The sequence below is a fragment of the Pollicipes pollicipes genome, unplaced genomic scaffold, assembly GCF_011947565.3.
Source record: "Pollicipes pollicipes isolate AB1234 unplaced genomic scaffold, Ppol_2.1 Scaffold_4002;HRSCAF=4701_pilon_pilon_pilon, whole genome shotgun sequence".
Taxonomy (NCBI): Eukaryota; Metazoa; Arthropoda; class Thecostraca; order Pollicipedomorpha; family Pollicipedidae; genus Pollicipes; species Pollicipes pollicipes.
The window spans coordinates 509,311-536,325 of NW_023596420.1; the positions used below are offsets into that span (position 1 = coordinate 509,311).

Below are 27,015 nucleotides of genomic sequence, written 5' to 3' on the forward strand. Positions count from 1 at the left end.
GCTAGGGGGCACCATAGCTTTCATTTCGCGGCACCACAACCTTTATTTTAAAGAGCCCCTCTATCTAAGTGGACAATTCAAATTTCCCAAAGCAAAGCAAAGGAGCGACAATACCTTCATTTTGGAACCACATAACCTATCTTTTTTATGAGACACCAAATTGCAGGGACACCACGACGTTCGTGCCGTGCCCTCCACGAAACCCTTCATCGGTCACTGAGGTAAGGGAGCACCAAGTGCTTCTTTTCGGGGCAACATAACCCTTATTTTCAACAGGCACGCAATTCCTGAGAGTACCAGAAAGAGCCCCAGCCCTTTATCCTGAAAGAGACATTATTTCCAGGGGCATAACTATGTTGCGATTTCCGCCCTGATAAAATACCAGGCAATGCAAGGAGGCACAAAACCGTCCTCGCTGGACGATATTATCTTGTTGGCCCAGCGGTAATAAATCAAAGCGGACCACTCACAAAGCCCAAAATCATAATTTTAAAAGGGCATCAAAGTCCAGCGGCATTGCAATCGGCGTGCCTTTCACCGTGAAACAATTCTGAATCGGACCGTTTAGGGAAGGGACACCCTGTTCAGGCAAACAGGCACCAACAGCCTCTGTTGTCATCGGGGCTATACGATCAGTCGTCACAATGTCCGTGCCTCTCCGTGAACGAAATCCTGCTTCGGCCATTCGACCAAGCGACACTTTTCTTTCGGACTACCACTGCATTTAATTCCTTGAGACACCAAATGGTAGTGGGTGATTGAAAGAACAACTGAAGGTGGTCCAAAACTTCTCTTTCAGGGGGCACCGAAACACAAGGACACCACGATTGACCTGCCTTACACTGTTCAAATCCTGGTTTGGCTCCTACGGTGAATAGGCAGGAAGAACCTTGATTGGGGGGCATCATAACGTTTATTTTTATGAGCCCGCACTTTAAATTGAAACACCACAATCAGCCCAAACATTTTTTAACACGCGCTCGGGTGGGGGTCAAATTGCTCAACTCAAAGGTTTTTACAGAATGGTTTCCGAACGGCGCGTTGTAGCCGCACCAAATTTTGCATAGCTGTGGACAACTGAATAGCGGATCGTTTGGCATCAAAAATTGAAATAAATGAACCTTGTTAGGTCGCTGACCTATGGCAGGTCAAAGTCAGGCCACGGCTTTAGCGAAGGCAATTTATAAGGAATCCTTCAATCTGATCAAACAACAAAGTGTTAGACGAAGCCATACATCTGTGAGATGCTTTCTTAGGCAACACAATAGTTGAATGAGCAAATTACATTGACCTAAGGTCAGGTATGAAGGTCACACCAAGGTCAAAACAAACCTGTTTTGTTATTCAATGGCTTGCTGTATGTGATAGTTTCTGATGCTCATTTTGAGTTTATTGGTAGCAGGAACGGCATTATGCATCTTCCATCGACTTCTTAGAGGTCAGATGACCCAGGTGACATTTTGTTTTTGGAACATGCTGCCTAGCCTAATCTTTGTCGCTTAGTCAAATGCAAAACTCAAAGCAATCTCGTATGATTTTGGTCACCATGACCTTCAAAAGGCCAAACAAGGTCACTGACCTTGAAGGATACTGTGACCTTTTGCTTAGAAACGGTTATCTAGGTTCTGGGGCATTTCGGAGACCAACCTGGAGCTTGACTTTGTTTGACCTTTCTTGACCCGACGGTCATGACCTAGCAATCTGAAGCCTTGGCCTAAGTGAGTTCACGTACAGGTCAACACGCGCTGTAAATTTGGTGTCTCTAGCTTTCTTAGTTTTTGAAATCTCAGGGGTCAAATCGACCCCTCCATCCGCAAATAGTACCGTAGAACCGTACTAAATACTAGAAACTAGATACCGTAGAAGAGTGTCTAGCCGGCCACCCTGGCGCGTGTTAAAGCGATGCAAGGGGCAAGGGGAAGTTCCAGGGACACTTAAAATAGCCCCTAAAGCTCTATTTTTACCGGGAACCGAACTAAGTAGGTCCTCTCCCCCACATCCCTCTTAGCCTCCATGGGTCCCATGTGTTCCAAAGGTTCTTTTTAATCCCTTGGGGCAGAAGATCAAGAGCCCGATTAAATGGTTCTAGGGGCAGGCCAGAGATCGTGTGGAGGCTTCACAGCCCAAAGACCGGACCCTAAAATGTAAGAATAGCTCTAGCACTGATCGAAGGCCCCGTGCGACTGTGTCCCTACTTGAAGCAACTGACCGAGAACAGCCATATCGAACAGTCCGTTCCGTGCTATTCTGGGCCTAGGGATTATTTCCCGAGCAGAGACAAGGCCAAGATCTCTCAATGCCAGTTAGAGGGCATCCTACATTCGTCGGAACACCTGAAACAATGAAGGACCCACATTGCTGGTCAGTGACCACAGTCCCTAGCAGGAGACCATGTGTCGGCAATCAGCCCCAGGTCGGCCAAGAGCACATTTGCTGAATAGGGACGATGATGGGCCCCCGTATGTCAAAAGGTCTATTGTGCTGGTCTGGACCCTCATGACAATGAATGGCTTCATGAGAAATGTTAAAGTGGGCTTATCATGTGCAATGAGACAGTGGAGAGGATTGTGCCAGCCAGGCCACCATAGCCGGACGAAGGATCCTCTGCGCCATTTCAACCAGGGAACGATAAGGCGAATTAGTGTCTTGATACCAATGATTGGACTTTCTGTGCCAGTAAATAGTCTGCTTGATTTAGCGAGAGCCCCTGCGCCGATCCGTTGCTGGATGTCTCAGTTATAGGGCCAGCCGCATCGAGGAGGGGACCGGTTGTGATGCATCCTTCTGAGGGTCTCCGTGCGGTCCTGGGGGCTATCACTAGACTTAAAGCCGCTGGGGATCCCAGATAGGACGTAATGCCCTTCAGTTGCTAACCAGAACGCTTTACCAGTGCAATTTAGTTGGCTGACCAGTTGATTCTCTGAACGGGTATAGCAGCTGCAGCATTACGAGCAAGAGATATTACGCCATTGCGTGCTCCCATTGCGCCTACCCGCACTCCGTCCCGACTACCAATCTAAAAGTTGCAGTAGTGAAATATCCGGCAAGGGGGCACCGTTTATGCGCATGCCCATTGACTTCATAAAGCGTTGGAAAGTACAAATTTCGATACGTGTTCATTTGCACCCGTCTGTTGACCGCTGCCAGGTGTTACTGCACGGTTCCGTATCCTACAATGGTGTAGCCACAATATTTTTGTTCCGACGCCTCACAGAGCACCTCACGGAGGGGCACCAAGAAATCACGTACAGTCCGACCACAATACTCTTCTCGCGCGTCGAGCGCTTACACAGAACACTACAATTCTATCATCTACACACAAAACATTGAAACTCAATATTCTGGATGCACTTCTCTTTCATGACTATAAACAATTTCTAAGCAATGAAGAGAATCAAATTGCTGAGTTATCTCTTTGGAGCAGGATCACAAATAAATCGATTAGACAAAGGACAGGCACTGATGAATGGCGCGGGTATTTTGGTATTGGTATTGGGTGCCGGTATTGGTTGGTTGGCATGCAGTGTTGCGATTTGCTGTGTTGATTGTGTTACTCACAGTGTGTGGTGCTGATGATTTCTTCTGCACGGCCAAATAGTTATTTTTTGTTGCCAAGTCAAAACGACATTGAGTGCTGTCCAGTGAAAGGCTTATTGCTGGTTTGCATGGTCGTGTTTTATCCTCTGATATGAAATGTTTCAGGTGCCGAAATTAAATGAAGAGCCAGATATATAGAAGAATCAGCCAGCATTCATATACCATGCAAGTTCTGCGAGCTTCGTGCGTCTGTCGTCATGAAAGTATATATATATATATATATATATATATATATATATATATATATACACATGTATGCATACATCATTATTAAACGCTCCAAGCCATTCGGGCAAAAGCACCGGCCAGAACTAACACACCATACCGGAATGATCGGAAGCAGTAAACTTTACGGTAGCTAAATCTCTACACATGTACGCTTCGAAAATGCCAGAAAACTGTAGAAGACATCTTACTTTGTTAGTTCCCTAGAGTTCAAGGCTCTGTCCACCAAAAATCCTCGTATTCCGGTCACTGAGTTTTAATATTCTTATGTATTCAGTTTGCATACGGGAGCCTAGCTTACTGCGCACAGCCCTGGAAAACTAGGCGTGCTTCGTACGCAGATGCGTGGAGTTTGTTCATTTTCGTCGGATCATGGTGGATCCTGTCATTTTAAGGCCAAGTTCTTCGAAGAAAACATGGCAACATGCACTTAAATTGGCTGTTAAATACCATTAAAATCAAGCATAAGCTTGATTCCTAGCTTATATACGGTTGGCGGGGTAATTGATGAGATCAGTTGATGGCTGGGGACTGATGCAGAGTTTTTGCTTTGTCTGTTCCAAGGGAATACAGAACAGCTTGTCCTTCAAAATGTATTAAAACGTACAAGTGTGATAATCGTCACAAATTCAATAAACAAGGGTAAAAACGATGATAATAAATATATAGATAGTACACAGATAATATAATAGATATATACACCGATAATGAATAAACAACAATAAACACGACGTCGGCGGCGTGTTGTGTTTGACAATGACAAGAACGAATTTATCGGTGTAATCGACATAGCCGCACATTCAGTCATCGGTCGGTAAGAAGTAAAGCCCCAATAAAAATGACTAAGATTTAGGTTCCTGTCAACGGCGTTGTCTCTCCTATAATATGGAAAAAACCCGAGGCAAATAATGATGGCTCTTCGGCAATCGAAACTGCCGTGGGGGGCTAACAAAGAGGCTCCAGGGAACAGTGAATGGTCCTCATAACAAGCGAGAAAAACATTACACCAATGTGGTGGGACCCCTGAACGAGCGGGAGCACCTCGGCAGGCTAACATATAGAGTCGGCCGGAGTACAGGATCCCCTGAACAAAGGGCAATAACCAAAGATCTGTGTACATGAATTAACACCCCTGTGTGATCAAGAATGCACGGGTGTGGAAACGGGGAGAGCCCTGACAAGTGAAGTGATGTGAAGGGCCCTCAACAAATGACCTCAAAAGGGGAAGAGCCATAGGTCAATAAAGAGGGGCCCCTGAGCACGGAGTGCCTCGGAGCGTTACATTATATGGGGTCCAGCAACAGCACTGGGTCCTCCAAGCAAGTGGAAAGAACCTGATACCAAAATGAAGGGCCCTGAGCAACCGAGTGTGCCCCGGCATTTGGGGGCCAGGCAGCAGCGGCGAAGCGGGATGGCCCGCTTACCCCGCGGGCGCAGCGGTCCCTGCCGAGCCTGCGCCACCCGCCATGTTCCCGGCTGGGCCGCCGCCCGGCCCATCTGCGCCTAGTCCGCCGGTAAGCCCCGGGGCGCGGCAACGCCCAGGCAAGACACGGCCGCCAGGCGTCTAGGTCATTTATAGTAACCATGCTTGAATGTACGCAACACGTGATCATCAGTGGAATGCTAGGTTGACTGTTCCATCTGTCGACAAGAGAGGGAAATAGCGGCAAGAATCAAAGATGCTCATGTAGTGTTATCTAGCGGCAGGAATCCAAATTAGCCTGGTTCCCATGGATGCTGGACACTGGACTTTACGACTCTGGACGTTGCGCCCCTGGAAGGTCTGATGGCTCCCCTAAACACAAACACGACCGAGTTCGGAGATTTGTGGCGTTTGATCCTAGGTGGTGCGTCTTGTTATGTAATATGACGGGTGACATGATAATAGGGTAATATGCCTCACCTAGGTTCTTTAGTTCTGGGTGAGAGCTGGAGAGCAGAAAGAGAACAGATTGTTTGGCCCCACCGTAAATATAGCTTTCAGGTGACAACTGGCCGAACAGGGCCGATTTGACACAAGGCGGTTGTGTCATCCCATCGTGCCACAAGAAAGAGCACTCAGAGGTGCTGCTGGCTAGGCAATGAATGCATCGTTTTCCGATGACCTGGTGCACATGACTGCGGAATTGAGCTATCCACGCTTATGCAACAATATTCCAGCCCAGTACGGTGTCCAGATGAGTTTGAAGTCCAAGGGAGTAGCTGCAAGCTGCAAGTGCCACCAACTTTATCTCTGACACTTTTCGGATTTCATATAACCTGCCTGGGCACTACGGTCAAAAATAGGATTCCTTGAAGATTAAACGCTCTTCATAAATCCGTGCAGTGTGTTTTAATATTGTCAATATGAGGCGAGCAAAGCAGAGCACTGGCCCCGGAGGGACTCGCAAGAGAGGCCGGCAGCACCGCCCGTGTAAACGCGGACTGCAGGCCGCGGGCGACCTAGACCCGAGCGCGGCCGGCCAAGATAAAATCCCCACGGCGACAGCCACTACTGCACGCTGAGGGCATGTCGAAGTGCAGACTCCGCTGGTGGTCGTCAAACCTAGGCACGGATACGAACGTGACTTGCATGTACGATCCGGCCCGATGGGTTTAACTTGTCATCTTGAGTTGAGTTTCAACGCGTCATCAGTCGACTGGTGCGAGCTGGTTACTACCATTCTGTTCGGTTTCTGATAAATAATGAGGGTAGCTCATGGCGCCGTGTGATGGCGGGCCATCCGTTTGTACTTTTTTAAGACGAAAAGGCTTCAGTCTAACTTTTCTTAAGGCACCTCGCGCGATATGGTCGGGGCTAAATATCGGTCCAGTCCAGGCCGGCCTCAGCTTCCCTCCTCGAAGCAGCAACGCGATGCGATGAGGTGTAGCGCGCTCTGGTCTTTTCTGCTTTGACCCGGTCCGTCCTGGTCCGGTCTGATTAATTGCAGACCGATCCGACGTGGTCCGATGCGGCCCGATTATAGCCCAGCTTAGTGCAGCCCACCGATCTGATCTGATCTGATTCTATCCGACCCGACCCGACCCGACCCGACCCGATCTGATCCGATCCGAAGTGATCTGATCTAATCCGATCCGATCGCCGATTCGGCTTGGTTTGTTTCGGTTACGTTCAACCCCACCCCGATCTCGCTGTCTCCGCTCTTGCGGAACATGCCAACCCCCGAATGCCACCTCATGTCGCCTACTATACTGCCCTTTCCTGTCGTGTTCTGTCCTGTGAATAAAACTATGAAATCCTGTGAAAAAATGAAAACTCTCATCCGTCTGACCTATTTTAGCTTCCTTGGATGGTGACGCCGAACCCTTCGCCTTTTTTGTTTATGACTTGGCACATCGACTCAAATGTTGTTGATTTTGGTCTTCCTTGACTTTTTATACTTGGAACGAAAAAAAATATCACGGAACCATGTGATCACCAGTGACCCTTGGCACAGCTGGGAAACGTTAGGTGTTTCTATGATATGTTCCAATGGTTGGCCAATATGTTTACGTGACCAGCATCTCTTAGTATGTTACATGCTAGGTATTTGCAAAACAGGAATGTACAATGAAGATTTTGTTTCGGTTGACTTCTATGCATTTCGTTGTTGCGTTTTTTCTTCGCCTATCCAGCCTGGCTTTTTGCCCTGTTGCCTTTTCTGCTATCCCAAAAGAGTATTTTAGGGGCATTTGTTTCCTTGCGCGTCTCCACTACAGACATTATTTTGCATCCACATGGAGTTGAAGACTGATGTGATGCAAAATGTACGTATTATCACCGTCGCCGGCTGTGCATGATGTAATGGAAGCTGGTCAACACTAAAGCATTATTTTGGCAGAAGTAAGTTTTTTTGCGTTTTGAGACTAGCTGCGCTCTGGCATTTTAGTCCGGCTGAATTTTCCAGTTGGTTATGTCTGCAGCATTTCCATCAATATACATGCATAGCAACTGCAGATATAATTCTGACACAAGATATGTCAACAGCCAATTTCAAGCGATTCCAAAGGGAAGAATGACTTTAACCACGTTTGTTTGCGATAGAAGATCGTTCACAGGAAACGCAGTTTGGCAGGTTTCGAAAAATCCTGGCCGCGCACGTAACTAATAGAATAGTGGTGTATCGATTGTGAAAGTGACGGAGCTCTTCCCTCTATCCCTCGCCTTCAGCGCTCCAACAGACTCGGTTGTTTTGCTCACGAGTCCGTTTAGGGGAACATGAGATTGATGAAGACGGGACAGCGCTGTACGTCACGGGCGACAGCCAAGATTAGTAGCTTGGATCGAACGTCGCTGGTTCTCCGTGTCGTCAGGCCCGGTCAACACGAGGACGCAAGTTTCTCTTAAAAGTGATTCGTTGATTACAAGCCCGGAATAGCTTTCATGTAACAGTGGCTGTGACATGACGGCCTGTTCGTTTCGTAGGGCGCCACGAAACAGGCGCGCAAGGCTTTTTACGAAGACTTCGGTGATATTTTGCGTGTGGCGCTTTTGATCCTGCTGAGTCGAGCTTGACTACGTGTTGGATTTGCGTTGCAAAGCAACAGTACTGCAGCCCTCTTCCACGCAAATTACCCTGGCGTCCGAAAGCCTTTCAAGGCTACAGGGCGTGTGTGGCACTAAGCGATAGCAGGCCAATGTCGCATTCCTTCATCACCCCTCCTTGACCCATCTGGAGAGACGAGCGCTTCGCTTAGTTCAACCTTGTGCTGCACTCTCAGCCTGATGACAATGACAGCTGGTAGCACACAAACGACACACAGGTGCTTTTCTTTTATTTTTAACGCGACCTGCCATTAGGGCATCTCATATCCCACATGTCTCTGCCATGTCATTCGTTGCCTGCCTGCCAGCAGCCTGTGTGATATTCTGATGGTGATGTCACACATCACGATCGGCATGTATGTGATGTGCGGACTATCTGTCCAAAACATGGTCCACTCGATGTGGATTACTTTCCTCACCTACGCCGTAGACATAACAGCAGCCAGCTGGCCGATTCGTCTCTGGCAGCTCCTGTTCCGGTATACCAGCGACGCGACTTATAAGAAAGCCCACTGAGCTCCGCGTACAGGCCGTTTAACAGAGTAGAGCACATACGCTATTGTCTTACTAACCATAATCCAGTTCCTAATATCCTGCTCATTCAGTTCATCATACCCCGTTCGTCCAGTTCCTAATATCCTGCTCTTCCAGTTCCTAAAATCCAGCCCGTCTTGTTTCTAATATGCTATTTACGGAGCTTCACGAACACAACACAATTTATGGTCTGATGCGAAACATTTTACTGTTTGAAAGTTTGTCCACAGGGATACTCATTAGGGTGTGTCATCAGTAACAAAACCATGTGAGACAAAGAAATCCTTTGGTGCAGGAGTTCAAAAGTACACGGCATAGCCAAAGGTTGACCCCAAAACGTAAATTCGTGAGGCGCGAGTCGATCGAAATATCGCCGTAAATCGACGCCCGGCGTTGCAGTTACCTCATGATGGGTGGCGTCCGCCTCCGCAGGTAACACCAAGCCGTGGGCGGCAAGTGACACAAAACGCCTTTGCGTAAAGAAACGATGCTTTTGAGCGCTCGTTATGCTGTCGTACAGGAGTGTCCCGGTCTAAGGTCTTATATGCGGATCAGACATTGCCCGATTGATTGCCATTTGGTGGAAACTTTATATGCTGTTGAGTGTGAACGCGTTGTACGAGTATGCTGGTTAGCATTGCCTTAGACTTTCACTTCTCCAAGACAGCGCACGTGATGCAAACAAAACTATGTATAGCATATGACTCAGAATATATTGTCTGGTGTGCAACTTAATACATACAGCAAGTTCTGCAGCCTGTACCACGGATGCAAAGAGGTAGGGAGAAGGTAGGGTGACCCCATGCACGTCTTGCTCGTTGCCGAGCCTGTGTATTCGATGCACCGGCCCAAACAGCAATTGCTCACAGACTGGAAACCCAAATCGCGTGTTTGCAAAGATCGCACGGTAGCAAGAATACCTTCGCAGCTGGGTTCCACGTCTTGCCGAAGCTCCAGCTCCAGCCGAAGACGTCCTTGGCAGTGTGGCGCTGCATCGTACTCCTAGTGTGAACCAAATAGGGCAGGATGGCCAGCGGTGCCCGCACTTTGTTTCGCAGCTCGCAGTTGGTGAGGTCTCGCAGTGGAGGCTGTGTGACTGGTCCGTGCCAGAGAATCAGTTCGGTGTACCTCACGGCCCCGAAGTTAACCGCTGAGATGGCGAAGACCCTGGGCTGAAGTAAACGCTCGGTTTGCTACTCACGTGCGGCGCGACGATCGGAACCGTCTGTTCGCGGACCATGCGGTTCTCATCCCGCACCATATCCAGCAGCAGCTGTTTCGAACGGAACCAGTACCCGTTACGCTGGAGGACTGGCTGCACCTTGGCCGATGTGTGCTGTCGCAGGTGGCGGAGCAAAGCGATTCTCCGGAACAAGTTGCGTAAGCCAAGGTCGCAGCCGCTGTGGTCGCAAGGTCGCTGCCGGATGGCGAACCATACCGATACATAGTGGCCGACCACGAACTGGACGAGGTCCTTGAGAGCGCTGCTGGAGGTCTCAGTAGAGATGTGAACTGGGAGCAGACGAGCAGCCAGTGTCAACCATCTCGAAACAGAAGCGAGTGTATTAGAACAATTCGCTGCGAACTTATCATTAGATCATACAACAATTATTGCGCCTCTATAGTGTATGTAATTATGCCCATGTCTAGAATCCTTAAATGTGATGGAATGAATATCAACAAATATGCTACTAAGCGTGAACTAACCATCAAATCATGCGACATGCTACGGCACAAGGTATGACAATAAGTAAGTGCTCAAGAGTGAGCACATGAAATATCAATGCACACTTTAAACACACTTTATCTTATCTTAAACACACTTATTAAGCACACTTTATCAATGCACAACTTTAAACACTCATTGCGATAAATTCGAAGACAATACGTTTTCATATTTACCTGACATGGTTCGATGGTCCGATTCGCCGCTGGGCTGCCACGTTTCGGACAGAGTCGTTTTGAACGCCGGAGGCCATAAGGTACAACAGCTGCTGGTTGGTGCTCAGCTGTTGAATCAGGTCGACCGGCAGGTTTGGTACGTGCCCCGACCTAAGCTTGAATGCCAGAATGTCCCTCTCCGAGGCCTCTCCCGCACAGGTTTTGCCGATAGGTCCAGACAAAATTTTGATCCCGTGGTCGTACCGTCCAAGCTCGGCAGCAGATGGTAGATGCTCAGCTCGTTGACGTGCAGCTGGCAGATGAACCAGTATACGGGTGACTCGCTGACCAGCTCAAACAGCCGGAACACGTCGCCTAACGTGTCGGTGTTGACGGCTGTGCCATCGAAGCCGAGCACATTGATGTGACCGTCGCACTGCGGTCTCATTGCGCTGCGGGATCGTTGAACATGTGCAGGGCGCGGCCGAACTCGGACGTAAAATGAGTCACGTAGCAGCTGCCTGGCTCAGTGATGACAACCACGTGTTTTCGACGGCATTCGTCTGGCTCCGTGTGGCTCATGTAGCTCCTGCCTTCGCGTCCACCGGAGTAGAAGATGGTCAAACCTGACTCGTGGATTGCTTCGAAATTTTAACGAGCCGTCTCATTTTTCGTTCTGTTTTTTGCGCAGCAGATCTTAGGATCTACGATATTTGATTTCAAGTAACTAGTCCGTCTCTGCTGTCTTGTTGTAAGGCGTTGATGATAGCAGCAGCGGCCCGGTTTGAGCCACCGTAGCTGCCAACCGCCAGAGCGGTGTTAGTCTGATCGTTGATGTTACTACGTACAGTGACAGTGGTCTCAACCGGAACGAACACTCAGCGTCGTCGCCACCTTCTACCATGCATGGAACCGTTTAAGAATCCGTGTTCTCGGCTGACTCGCCAGCGCATAGACCACTTTGCCCTGGAGCAGGCTCGGGGTCAGTACTAGCAGCCAGAGCTGGCACAGCAGGCGGCGTCGGTTCAGCAGGCGGCGGGGAGGGCGATCCAGGTTCAGCAGCAGACACCGCCTCACTGGCGGCCGAGCCACGCCCCTGGAGTTGCCTGACCATCCTCCGCATCTCGCGAGCCTCCCCAGCCACAACCGCATCCCGGTCATATGACCCAGGGTAAGCTTCCGGTGTTTGCACTGGTCCTTCATGGCAACCTCCTGATACACTGTGCGGGCAGCTGGGCATGGAAAGCTGCACTGAGGCTTGCACTTGCATTTCGCGGCATCAAGAAGCTTGTTGAGTTTCGCGCCGGCGGCGTTGCTGTGTCGCTCTCTTTCTTTGATATCTTGCTGATAGCTCTGTTGGGATGATATCAATCCTTCTCGATCAGTTTTGTCACGTATTTTAGACAATGAACATTGATCGCTTTGTTGGTCCACAGTACCCTAATTTCTACCGTCGCGGTCTTGAAGATTGTGTTAGTGAGATTCCTCTTCGATTCGCTCAGCCACCTGATGCAGCTCAATGCTTTCCTGCAGTTGGCAGTTGATGGTGGGGCGGTTGAGCCGGGTGGCCTGTCACAAAATGTTTGGTGCGCGACCGTGTAGCCTTCGGCATGCTTATGCAAGTAATTGTTCGAAATAAATGTTTTAATACCGGCAAAACCAAAGTAGTAAACCCATATCTCCCACGCAAAAAGCACATAAATTACAAATCAACATCACAAAGATGCGTTTGCAGTAACGAACTTGGACCTAGCCCGGTCTGCTGAAGATTTTTATGACTGCACATCTTTGGGTTTACCAAAAATTAATGTTCTTTACTAAAAAGTCAGCTTAAAAGCTGTTTGGCTACCTTTTGCTGATGCTTATCATTATATCTATTTCATCCTAAATCCGCTAAGTACCAGCAGTGTGGAAAGTGGTAGCTTTGAGTTTTGTTGGAGGATGATCCCGGTACGTAAAGTAGGTGGCGCTAGTATCGAATACGGCTTTCTTGGCCTATCAAAGAAAAACTGCTTCCACCTCACGAATATCAACATTGGTGCGGTGCGATAGATCTCAAAGTTTATCATCAATCCGTATGCCAAGGAAAAACTTTGTTTCAGCTGATTCCAAGAGATTCACCCCTCGATGACACACCCTAATACTCATGCCCTAATGGCTGACAAGCCTTACCTTCATGTGGTAGAGACTGCTCCGTTTATTCGGTGATCCTACACACGTTGTGATGCATTTGATGTTGCTGAGTTTGGGTGGAACTGGTTTCCGTCAGTGGTGACTGCGAAATGTTTAGACCAGACCCACTTCAGGATAAGTTTTGAGAACGCCCTTTGTGACGTCAGCAGGCCCCGGAGTGACGTCAGCAGGCCCTTGGTATGTGCCGATATCATCGCCGTTTATGAGTGCTGTATGTTTAAATTCATATTGAAGCCAACGTCAATTAATACACGTGTAGCCCACCGTTGCATTTCGCTCTGCCGGATCGTGCGTGGTATTTTAGTTACGGCGTATCACGCGTGGAAGAACGCCAAGACGGCCGTGGCTTGGCGATGGCGGAGGCGGCAAAACGATCGGAAGTTGGCGGCTGTAATGCCAGCTGATGCGGAGGTGCGCTGGTTAACCTGAAGAGACAATCCTGCATGGTCAGTGGTTGACCTGAAGAGACAAACCTGGATGCTGTTGAACGCCTTAGGCGTAAAGCTCTCCACTAAGCTGCAGCCAGCGAAACGACAGCCTCGCTGGCTTTGACCTACTTTACGTACTAGCCAGACATCAGAAAGGTTTTACAGGGAAAGCGTCACGTTCTGGAAAATTCAGAAATACTTAAAGGTTTTCCCAAAGGAATGGTGGTTTTCCGCCGTGGTATCAACCTCGCAGATGATTTAATTCACAGAATAAAAAAAAACATGGCGGACGATCTACGGAGATCGATGGGGCTGGGAGTGTTTTTTATGCATAAATATATATATATATATATATATATATATATATATATATATATATATTCCCAACCTCGGTTGGCGCATTTCTTACCAAGCACCAACCGCAAACGTTTCCGTACATATAGCCGGCGGCATGGTGCATGACATTGCTAGCTATCTCAGCCCGGCAGCCAATGTAATGCTGCCATGGGATAGAAATATATGCCTTGTAGGTATTTGTGCATAAACGCGATGGCGTGACTAGAACATATACTTAAAATTGCTCGCACTATATTGCTTCGGGATTTATAACTATCACAAAGTTGTAGTGTTTGTGTCATTGTCTCTCTATTGACCAACTGAAACCACCAGTCCCAGGCATAGCATGACTCATATATATTCCAAAAGTCGTATGACAATGACGTGACACGAGGATTTTCAGCACGCACTTTAAAGTCTTACAAAGTAGCGCAAAACACGAGAAAACAGGTGATTAAGTCGTGCATCACTGACAAAGATTGAAATAATGTGCTTGGAGCCAGGAGCCAAGCTTTTACGTTTCACAAAGCCGCTTCGACCCGTCTCACAGCACATATCCAGATTCTAAGGGTGAGCCGCAATATGCTGTATTAATGAAAAACAGCACATATCCAGATTCTAAGGGTGAGCCGCAATATGCTGTATTCATGGAAAACAGCACATATCCAGGTTCTAAGAGTGCGCCGTAGTATGCTGTATTAATGGAAAACAAAAACAAACAATACTATAATTATTGATACAAGGTACAAATTATTTGAAACGTAACATCGTGTATCTACTGAAACAATCGGTTTGTGGTGTTGACTACATAGCTGCAGAATTCAACAGAGTTCACGTTATATTTGAAAGGGCAAAAAAGACCGCAAAGTGAGCGAATTGTCCTTGAGTTTCTGATAGTAAGCGCACATGCCACCATATGGTCGGGCCAGAGGGCTCTCATTGGGGGAAAATTAGCACGTTCTTGGTACACAGAGGGCGTTAGACAAAGCTATGACGTAGAGAGCATCGCTTCGGTCGAGTGTTACAGTGAATGCAGCGCCAGGCCCAAGCGGCTACGCCAAGGTTGCTGTCCGGCGCTGCGTCACCGCCCGGCTCGAGCGCGAGCGCCCGTCACTGCTGCTGCTGAAGGGCGCCCCCCTCCGCAGGAATTCCGGCCGAGTTGTACGTGCTCTGGCAACAGTACCCATGGACTCTGGGCGACATCGTCTGCCACCTGAAAGGCCTGATCGCCGAGACGACGGCCAACGCCTCCATCCTCACCATCGTAGCGTTCACGGCCGAACGCTTTCTCGCCATCTGCTACCCGATGCGCACGACGTCGCGCTCCAAGCTGGTGCGTGCATCGCGCGTCATCAGCATGATCTGGCTCATCAGCATCATCACGGCCGTGCCGTCCACCATCTACCACGGGGTGAGTTCGCCACGTCCGCGACCGGCTTCACGTGCTGAGTGGCCTGGTGGACTCTTAATCCAGTCCGAGTGATGGCTTGGGTTTCCGAGTCTCATGTGGCTGCGAAGCAGTGAACCGGAACCTAATACTACGTGAACCGTGGCGGAAGGAGAGGCGAGATTCACTGAAAAATGGGCACCCTCAAGGACGTTTTGCAAAGAGTTGATCTTAAGCCAAAGTCAGTTTGTCAAACTGGTGACCCTGCAATGTTAGCTGCTGTAATTTTTTCACACATTATGCTCTATATAAGAAGGAAATACAAGCTGGTTTGGTTGCTTTCTGTGCAACCTTGAGCATTTCTCAGAATTAAAGATGGCGACCGCCATCATCAAGAATGCTGGCCAGTTTTCCTGTTTTGATTTGGATGACATAGATGACGGTGAAATATCTCTTCATGGGGATTATCATGGGTGACAAGTCATTTCCGGACCTACTTTGGGGCTACGCGGTCTAGTTCAAGGCCAAAGCATGGGTCAGATATCAAACTCAAGAGAGGACCTTTGACTATAACGTCACGACATCGAAAGGAACCCTGAGCGCAGTAATGCCAGCCAGTACTCGTCACATTCCTCTTCTATTTTTAATGGTCATCACTATGCACATCAAGCTTCTCTCGTTTTCTTTAATACCCACTTGCTTGCTGGCGCCACGGCTATAGCATGCGATTTCCGCCCACACTTGCAATAATCTGTACGCCAAACGCCCGCGCTGTGCTTGTTGCAGCCGTAGCGTGCAATGCTGCATGCCTGGCTTTCAGTGGCGCAGCTGCAGGTCACTACACCATTGGATCGCTTCAGGAGTAAGTGCTGCTGTTGAGACAGCTGGTAGAATGATATAAGCTTCTTGGCGCCAACCAAAGCTAGCAATGTTTCTAGCTTCTCTTCCTCCGGGGAGGGAGGGGCGAGGGGGGGGGGGCTAGGAGTGTAGTAGGCCAGTCGGGTTTACAAACTTTCCGCCAGGCCTTCTGCGGTCCCAGGAACTGGCCAGACGACGCGGTTCAGCAGCTAACCGATGTCAGCCAACACCTGATTTGCTGGCACTGTGATCTCACTGTCCGAGTGTCACCAGGCTTGCGCGCCCGGCTGTAGCTTCTCCCTGGCACGCTGGGAAAGGTGCTTCATCTGGCTCTCATGCCACCCAGTTAGCGAGCATAATTGTGTCGACCTGCCACCAAAAAATACGGCATTGCCTTCAGACAGTGCTGCTAAAGGAAAAAGTTGTCGTTCAGCCCTCACGCAGGCGCAGGAACGCCAACAGTGAAAGCTTAAAGAGCATTTCACTCACATGCTTCCGGTCAGGTGCGCTTTGGCTGTCTCCAGGTTGTTCCTCAGCTCCTGGCATGTCTTGGCGCCTTCCGAGCACAACCTCTGCAGTAGAACGGCGATAGGGAGGTATCCCTTGTGACTAACCTATCAGGCTGTGCAACTGCAATGCTACACAGGGATCCTCCGATGTTGACACCTCCCGACAAACGCTTTGTCCGCTGAAGAGTCACGGTTTCAGTCCAGCGCCGTCAAGCTCAGTCAGCAGCGAAACGCAACATGACTGTCGGAAGTCCATAGACTACACTGAAAACTGTCCGATTGGACCGATATAAATGCTCAGCAAGACCAACTGGCCTCAGACTCTGCCCTGACGTCACTGGTGGTGACACAGAAGACAGGTTATGGACTCTCAATGCTCTCGGTATCCAGCACACTCATGCCACAGCCGACCTCCACTCGTATCAGACGGCATGCCTAGCCTAACCCAGCGACCCTCAGCACCGGCCCAATCTCGTATATCACTCAGCATGTACTCGCACGAGCATAATGCACACTCATGAGGCACCGACATATTTCACATGGGCATGGCGGGTAGGCGATCTGTCGTAGGCGTAACTATGAGCGCAAAGTTCAGTGGCGGCAAAGCCAGCAGGACAAGCAGGAACGCCTGAAAAAACATTATACATGCGTCGTGCCTATAACGCATGTTCGTATTATTATGCTTTACAACACGTGCGGCTGATGCGAGTTGTACGTGAAGACAACAAACGACATAAATCGATCAATAAAGGAGATTCTGGTGACTCATGATCAAGTTTGACCCTTGACTTTCAATCTTAATATTACTTTGACTCCATCCATTACAAATGGCTGCGGAAATGGGCTCTCTGCCATAGGAGATCTCTAAAGACGGCATCACGCGGTCCTCAGAGTCCTCCAGACAAAATTAGTTGTAGTCGATACTGTAGCACTCGTATAGGACGTGTAAGGATGGCAACTCGACTTCGAAGTGTCACAGTCATCCTAGAAATAGCGCAGATCAAGGCAGTAAACAGCGCCTTTTTGTCTGTTTTCTACAGTTAAGCGACGTTAACTGTGCAAAGCCGTAGTACCATTCCTTTGATCCTGGCATTTCTGGAGTCAGTTTTTGCTCTTTAAAAGGCATCTGTCAGATATGCGGTACTTAATGATTTGGTACCATGGGACCAAGACATAAACATAAAATGACGACTTTTACACAATGACGAAACTTAAATGCTTTGAGCGACGTCCACCAATCACGTTGATATACCTGACGACAAACGGAGGGTTTCACCTCTGTTTATTCTAATTTTTTCCTGTATTTCGGTATTCGGTATATTATATTCCTGTATTTCGGTGCCTGTAAAATGCGGCGGACCTATCAGGATCGGACAGGTGGCTCCTGTGAGTGTCATGTATGCACGCTGCGCAGGTTCACCCCTTATTTAAGAAGTACGTTCAGCTGATTGGGGTCAGCGTTGTACCCCCCCCCCCCCCCCGAACACACCTACACCCACAACGTGCTTTTTAAGGGGCTAAAGGAAAGCTAAAATACCTCATGCTATTTTGGTACGCGGCAGGCTATTTTAGTTTTAGCATTTATTCGGTGAAAAACAGTGATTTCTTTGACTAGTATAATAGATACGGGCAAAGTCATACCCGGGTTCGCACGTTTATTCTGCCTCGCATTTTCTGGAACCTGTCGAATGAGGCAAGTCACATGTGTGGTATGCCCGAACTGTAATATTTTCGTGAGAGGCCCAAGCTGAAAGGTCACCAAATATCCACGTTACGACTCACCGCTACAGCTAGTCCCCAGATGACCCAGATGCACTGCCACTAGACGCCACCCAGCCGTACGACAGTTCATCACCACATCGAGGCATCATAACATCATATATCGAGCAAATCAGTGGGTGTGGAAGCGCTCGCCACCCCGCCCACCCCACTCGCTTCCGGCGCCCAGACTTCGGGGAGGGGGGGGGGGGTCCGGGTGCACGCTGACGCCATCGCCGGCTCACGCGACGCAGTCGGCGCCTATCGATTGTGCCATGTTGACGTGGCGGACTTGCTGTCGCCCTGGGCACGTCTCATATTGCTCGTAATGCCAGGGGTCGCTGGGCGGCCACCCACCGTGACGAGCGGCCTCAGCGCGTGACCGATCGGTCAAGGTTTGCGTGCGCGCGTGCGAGCCGCCGCGGATGCCGCGGCATCCATGCGGTGGCGTCGTGACCATTGTTAGAATTTGTTGACGCTTGTGCTTTCTGCACCAGTTTCATTCGCCAGCATACTTGGCATTCGCTACGGGCGTATCTTATTTCGGCCCACGGCCTTGGAGCTTCTACATTGTTTTGTTCCGGCATTGCGATGCCAGCAGCATTGCCTGCCATGTAAGGCGTCCATGGTAGGTTTTGGGAGGCGCTTTTTCAACACAATTTATACCTGACGGGTTGATTGGTCCGTCAGTGCAAACCCTAAAAGACTTCCAAAAAAATGTGTTGGGCAATGCTCATTGCACATGCAGTCCAAAACAACATAAACAAGCGCGTTACTGACGGTAGGCAATGTAGGAGAGGGATAAGATGACACGACACATTTGTGCTATGCCATCACATAACCGTAACAACCGTGATAACAGCCAAGCACGGCAAAATGATCCTGAAGCGTCTCGTCTCTTCACTTGGAAACTTAAGGTGATCCACGCAACAACCAAGTTATACCCACGGTCATCGCAGGCCGTGCTTTAATGGCGTCGCAAGCTTGATCGGTGATGTCGCTTTTGTCATCTACAGTGCCTTGTTACCCAGGTGATAAAGTGCAATGCCAGGTCACTGTCGGGAAGACGAAACTCCAGGAGTTCATACAGCGCCACTTCGCTGTGAATGGCACATGCTGAATCACTGGCGGGGTTTCGGCGGGCATTATTTCATTTGAGCAATTACCACAGATGGTTATGGTAACTTATATATATATATATATATATATATATATATATATATATATGAAGCCTCAGTTGAGTAGGTGCCTACTGAGCAATTACAGTTGGTTATGTCATCTTCTACACACACACACACACACACACACACACACACACACACGCACGCACGCACGCACGCACGCACGCACGCACGCACGCGCACGCGCACGCACACGCGCACGCGCACACGCACACGCACACGCATATATATATATATATATATATATATATATATATATATATATATATATATATAAAGCTTCAGGCTGCTCCACCGAACTCCTTGCGGCGTGCGACCTGTCATGATATGTTATATCACGCTATGAATTAAAAGGACAATTTCTACTCTTGACCTGGCGTGACCTCCCTTGACCTGAAGCACACAACACTCAGAAAACCCCGATCAATGGTTGCGTGCTCCAGCGACTTATTGTGCGCATTTACGACATGTAAACGCCTTAAAGCCTCTCAACTCCCCAACTTGCGGCAAGAGTGGTTTCAGACTTCCAGCACTTTCAGCGGCGTCTTCAATACAGAAAGTGCTGGACGCTCGGTGGCAGCCGGGAGAAGCCGATTCCACGACGCAGCAGCTCGGTATCAAAACCTGTGCCCGAGTGCCGGAGTTTGCACTTTGGCAGCTTGAGCACTTCTGTCTCGGAGCGGCGAGTGGCCCGGCGGGACGTTGCAGAGCGTGATGACGAACACGCAACGAGCCGGCAGCGAGCTGTACTGACCGTGGAGCGCCTCATACACCCCAGAAAATATCTGCCTCGGCTGCTGTTCCACCTGGCTCCACCTCGGAGATGACTGGGTCCTGCTCCACCTGGCTCCAGCTCGGAAATGGCTGCGTCCTGATCCACCTGGCTGCAGCTTGGAGATGACTGGGTCTTGCTCCACCTGGCTCCAGCTCGGAAATGGCTGTGTCCTGATCCACCTGGCTGCGGCTTGGAGATGACTGGGTCCTGCTCCACCTGGTTCCAGCTCTGAAATGAATGGGTCCTGCTCCACCTGGCTTTAGTTTGGAGATAACTGGGTCCTGCTCCTCTTAGCTGCAGCTCGGAGATGTTCCGGAGGTCGGACCAATCCGCTCCTGGCGTCCCACGTTCATTCGTCCACGTCCATGGTTATTCGTGCACTGAATTCTTGATCTTCCGCATCAGATCTAAATGGCCATGGCTGATCCGTTCCAAACTAAATTCCGATACACGATAAGGCAAGAGGCGTGTGCTTCAACAAGTAAGTTTATCATCACCCTAGCGGAATGATGATGGAGCCGGCAGACATATGAGCCTTGATGTGTGCTTCCTTGAGATGTGGTACCATCCCTAGGTGAAACAGTTCCGCACTTAAAGTGCTAGAGCCACCGATTGCGGTTTGGATCGCCGCAATCATGTAAGTGGTTGCGAGGATACAGCTTGAGGCAAAAGTTACACACGGGAGTGGTGCGTGGACAATTATCCCAGTGATTGGCGTAATACGCTGTCACCGTGCCCTATGGTCTTTGCTGCTTCATGGGCAGCTTAATAGCTTTGTTGACGCCACGGGACGCATTGCAACGTTATGAAACTCTGAGATAAAACCGTTTCGAATGATGCAAGCAATGCTAAAGTCATCTGCGAGACATTCACCAGATCAGTGCAACTAAGGACGGTGGCCATACTGAGCATTTATTAAGATAACTTGACGCATTTGTTCGCTTTTGCCGATTAAGCGGAAATTTCCTTGTTTGATTGGTATGGGTTTGAGTGCAAAATGCTGCTTTAACCATCGCCATGACAAGGGAGTGGGTTGATGCAGCCCCTAATATTTGTTAAATGCACCTCTCCAGCATGTTGTGCAATCGCACCAAAAATTTCAAAAGCCTATAGTGCATTCATTGTGTGTGCTTTGAAACACAAAAAATGTGTTCCTGGGCTTTCTGGTTTCGCAGCAGCAGTGGCTTTTGGGCAACACTGCACAGCAATCTACGGGCAGGGGGGCGGGCGACAGCCGGTGATGGCTCGGAACGCGCGCGGCTAGCGAACATTGATGAAATCATATGTCATAAATGTGTGCTCAAAACACGTGAAAATATACACCATTGCATTCGGAGTCGCGCTAGAAATACGCCGTTTAACACGTACCCGGGCAGAAAAAGGGAAGTTGACTTCTTCCTGGATTTTCAAGCACAGCTCGGAAACGACCGCTGGCATTAACACCAAATTTCGATGCCTGTTCCGCTATCAATTTGGCATCCTTTGTGCAAATTTGAAGCTCTGATCGGCCAAGGTCAACGACCGAGGTCAGATCCGGTTTTCATGCCAAAAGAGGTCAACTTGTAAAAACTTTTGACCACGTATACCTTTTCTCTGCGTCATTTACCATTCCTCAAACTTGTGAAAGTAATAGAACACGAAAGCGCCCGCAATTTGTATCTTTCACTTTTTCAAAATAGTCGAAGTCACTGACCCAAGGTGAGGCCAATTTTTACTATTTTTGTAAATAAGGCAGATTTGTGCGCATTTTGTGTAGATTTGGTGTTTGTGTTTAAGTGAAAGAGTGTTAACTATCATGTGCAACCATCATGTGTCCACATTGCATATGACATCGGTTTAGGTCATTACCTTCTTCAATGGGCGCCATTTGCAAGGAACATTTTGAGCTCAAAAGACGATTTAAGTATTTGTTTTTGGACTCAGAATTTGAATATTCCGCTGAAAACATTGTGTAGCATCATTATAATGCGCAATGAGATCAAAATAGGTCACGTGAGCGCATACATCGCCTTGTGAGGCCATTAAAGGTAGTAACCTCTGTTGTCAGTAGTGGAGAGGCTACGTGAATAAGTGCGACGCATATCACCACCTCTAAATCACGTTTGTGAAACTGACGACGTGTAATTTTATGTACCAACGTGCCCGTTCTCAGTTTGCTGCAGATACATTATCAAGGGTCGAAGGGACTATGCGAATACAAGCAAGAGCTACGCGATCTTGAATACACGCAGATGTACATCTCACTGCTTCTGACCATAGAACAACATTTTACTGATCACCAAAACCTGGATAGCACTTATTTCTTAATTTGGATGGCTTATAAATGTGACTTAAGATGACCTCAGCTGATCTCTAGGTCAGCCTAAAGTAGTATTTTTGTGGCTGGGTTTTTGTGTTTGTGATGTTTTTGCCCCTAAGTGCATCTAATAAAACAACCTTAGTCAGAAAAAGTATCGTTTTTGGACTGCTGGTAGACCAAATTTGGCTGATGCTGATCGGATCTCACCCCTGTGAGAGATAAAAATGATCGGAATGGATTCCTCACAGTTTCAACGCTTAGTTCAGTGCCCTCAATATCTGTCTTGACGTGTTAACATACACTTTAACTGTATGTATCAGGGCGACCGTCCTTTTTCCTTTCGTGAGCTCTGGATGCCTTTGGATGGCTACCTTTGACCAAAGGTAATAGATTTGCTGTGTATTTCTCATGATATGACAGGGCCTTTACAGCGTCATATTTGTGTTTCTCGTGCAGCGTCTTGAAGTTCGAGATGGCAATGGGAAGCAGGGAGCTAGAATCGCTTTTGAACTAGGGTGGGAGTGAAAAATTTCATCGCAAAAAGACCGTAAGGAGTGAAAAAATCAATTCACAAAAGATGGAACTTATGAGCTCGTGGCTGATGCTTCAGCAAACAAAGACATCCATTTCAAATTGGCATGGACGTAATATCAGGAACCTGACAAATCCATTTCGTTTTTTTAACATCTTAGGCCATTAAAGTGACATAGAATACATTAACACGCGCTCGGGTTGGGGAGGGGGCAAATTGCCCCCCCCCCAGGGTTTTCCCGAATGGTTTCTGAACGGCGCGGCGTAGCCGCGCCAAATTTTGCCTAGCTATAGAAAATTGCATAGCGGATCGTTTGACGTAAAAATCTTAGATGAACCTTGTAAGGTCGCTGGCCAATAACAGGTCAAAGGCAGCCCATGGTTTCTGCGAAGGCAATTTCTAGGGAATCGTTCAATCTGATGCAACAACGGAGTGTCTGACGAAGACATACATCTCTGAGAAGCTTTCGTAGGCACCACAAATATTGACTGAGCAAATTACGTTGACCTAAGGTCAGGTATGATTGTCAGACCAAGGTCAAAACCAACCTGATTTATTACTCTAGAGCTTGCTTTATGGGATGGTTTCTGGTGCCCATTTCGAATTTACTGACAGCAGGAACTGCACTTCGTCGTCATCGTCAGGTCAGGGCATCACATCGTCAATTGACTTCTTAGAGGTCAGAACAGGCCACTGGCCTAAGATGACCCGGGTCGAACGTTTTGTTTTAGGAACATACTGCCTAGCGTAATCTTTGTCGCTTATTCAACTGCAAAACGTAGAGCAGTCTTATATCATTTTGGTCACCATGACCTTCAAAGGGGCAAACAAGGTCAATGACATCAAATGGGCTTGTGACCTTTTGCTTAGAGACAGCTGCCTAGGTTCTGGGGGCGCTTTGGAGATCAACCTGGAAGTTGACCTTGTTTGAGCGTATTCGACCTGAAGGTCATGACCTAGAAAGCTGAAACCTTACCCAAAGTGATTTCACGTATAGGTCAAGACACCCTGTAGATTTGGTGTCTCTAGCTTTCTTAGTTCCCGTGATCTCAGAGGGGGTCAAATTGCCCCCCCCCCCCGCACCCGAGCGAAGGGTATCTAGCGGGCCAACCGGGCGCGTGTTAGAGCATAGTAATTTCATGACAGTATTGTGAGCGCTAGGAAAACAAATGCGAGCGTCTCCCATGCATCTGCTTCCAAAGCAGTGGGTGGCGATCTCTGGCAGAAATACCAGGAGCGCAAGCACACTCCAAACGTTTTGCTGTGGTACGCGACTACGCAAATCAAGTATTCCCCATATAACCACTCTTATAAACACAGATATATCATCAACTAAGTAGTGTCCTACTTCATATGTATATTGTGCACATGTGCTATATGAGCTGATACTCAAAGCCATGTTTTTCTCAATAAAGCGTCTCTCTCTCTCTCTCTCTCTCTCTCTCTCTCGCCCGTCTCTAGCTCTCCTATCTCTCGTCTCGCATTCTTCCTCAGCGCGTCTCTCGCCTCTCGCTCTCTCTCCTCGCGAGCTCGAGAGCGATCTCGCTCATATCTCTCTCTCGCTCTCGAGCGCGAGAGAGCGGCTGCCTCTCTCTCTCGAGCTCTCCCGGAGCTCTCTCTCGAGCTCTCTCTCTCATCTCTCGAGAGCTAGCTCTCTCGTCTCTCTCCCTCTCCTCTCTCTATCTCTCTCTCTCTCTCTCTCTCTCTCATCCTCTCTCTCATCTCAGCTCTCTCTCTTCTCTCTCGCTCTCTTCCTCTCTCTCTCTCTCTCTCTCTCTCTTCTCTCTTCTCTCTCTCGCTCTCTCTCTCTCTCTCTCTCTCTCTCTCTCTCCTATCTCTCATCTTTCTCTCCTCTCGTCTCTCCTCTCTCTTCTCTCCTCTCTCTTCTCCTCTCCCTTCTCTCTCTCTCTCTCTCTCTCTCTCTCTCTCTATTATTACCGCCAATAATTTGATGCTGGACTTCTCAGTTCCCTTCCAACGCACATTTAAAACAAAACAAAGCAAAGGAATTCAATAACAAAATAACAACAGAAAATTCAACAAACATAAAACACTCAAACAGAAAAACCTTGGACTCCTACACATCAGCCCATCACCAATTTAAACACAATAGACATACTTCTGGCTTCTGTTAAGATGGGGTCAGGGAGAACAAACATTTTGTCACTGTTTCTTGAAATGCTTATTTCCATGAAAGTAGTCTATGGCTAGCCTAAAGAGGCCTTACATCATCTCATCCTGTAAAACCTGCTTGCATCACAGCGGCAGTTGTGAGTTACTGATTCTTACACAATTCCTATTGCCACTTGCCATGCACTTGACCAACTTAACCTAACTTAGAGAAACCCATATGATGAACATCATCTCAACTCGCCTATCTGTTGACAGCAGCACTTGTGATAAAAACATGATATTTAAAGCTAGTTTTTGGCTGCATTCAACTTGCATTTTTATTCAGTTCGTTTGTGTATACTTGTTTACATCAGACAAAGTTGACAACACACAAATCAATACACTTTAAATCACTTTAACCATTTTATTTTGATTGTCATGGTTAACCTATGCCAAGGGCAATAACAGGTATGCTCCACAAAACAATCTCTCTTCTCCAAAAATAACATAACTTTTATATGACCATGCCAGTATTGCTGCTTGCCTTTTCAGCTGCAGGAAATGCATCCAGTAGGGCTTGTTTATTCCTATTTAATGACAAAAATTTGAGATGTTGTCCTCACATTTTAAATGGGGTGGTCTCTTTGTTACATACCAATATTTAACTCATATTATAATTGCTATGCGGCTGAGAGTATTCCTGTGTTAAAAAATTTAGTGCATATATACAGTACATTCATTTGCCGGTCAGCAAACCATGACAGCTATAGAAAACATCTGGCTAAAGCAGCCGTGAGGGACCACTTAAGAAACTTGGGGCAAATAGCCAAGAATATGGAACAAAATAAGCCCATTGCATGCCTTGTGGCACATAATTTGTCTCATGACAAAACTCGATGCATTAAAACAGAAAATGGCTAAGTCTGGTTACCAATCATGTGTTGAAAGCAGGTAAGGTAAGCAATTACTTGGTCCACAGGAGACTTACTGGCTTCTTCTTGCTCCCCCAAAAACAAAAATTCAGTACCTTTTGCGTTGTCTGCTGGCAGACAGAGTCGTCCGACTCACCCCCCAAATATAAATACCAATCATGCCCACCAACCTTCGAGATTAAAATACGAAACAAGTAAGAGGTGTGCATGATAAACATCGCCAGAGGGCAGAATTTCGCCATCAAACATTTCTGTATTAGCTGCGTCAGGTCTGTCCCAGGGCTCTATATAGCAGCATTAAAATAGCCTTGCCAGGTAGCCTCGTGAGTCAGACACTCGAAAGGCTTGGATTTGTCATTATTGAGCACCGCCATGAACCAAGAAAACGGTTAACCGAAGGTTTAAGTGGGCAAAAATGGCGGTAAAAATGAGTTCCGTGCTTCAAATTGTCTCCTTCATTCCCGGTGAATTGTTCACGCTTGGGTGCATATCAAGCATGTTTGGGCAGCCGGCGAGTTTATCCAATTTATGTATGAAATACGTACAAGTTTGCAGTTGGAGCATCTTGTAGAGAAATTGGGCAAAATTTTAAGCAGCAGATGGTACCTCTAAAGACAATGGAAAATGAAGAAAGAATAAAGTGGTATCACACTGGTATGATACCAAGAAAAGCAAAAGCAGCTAAATAAATATAAAGACTGGTACTTTTCTTGCAAAATTTTGTAATCAGCTGATTCGACTTAAAATCTGCCAATACAAGTGCTCAAATGGGGATATTTATCTTGTAAGTTTGATTCAGAAAACGTCCCTTTAACTTTTCACTCATGCATTTCGGTAGTGATGGAATTCAGTGGTCAAGTTTCCTCGGGAAAAAATAAGTACGTGGAGTAAAATTCTCTACCAGGCTTTGCTGGTGTTTGCACTAGGCTCTGCTTTCGTGGTGTGGTGGTGAG

At 47.9% G+C, this 27,015-nt stretch overlaps 1 protein-coding gene across 1 annotated transcript in view; it reads left to right on the forward strand.

The window, feature by feature from the left end:
* The window catches only part of LOC119093344 (pyrokinin-1 receptor), a gene marked incomplete in the record, with an annotated part of 118,351 nt that overhangs the window by 78,735 nt on the left and 12,601 nt on the right, over nucleotides 1-27,015 (forward strand). The window contains 1 exon segment of the mRNA XM_037216292.1: nucleotides 14,865-15,130. Within this exon segment, the coding sequence (XP_037072187.1) occupies nucleotides 14,865-15,130 (266 nt within the window).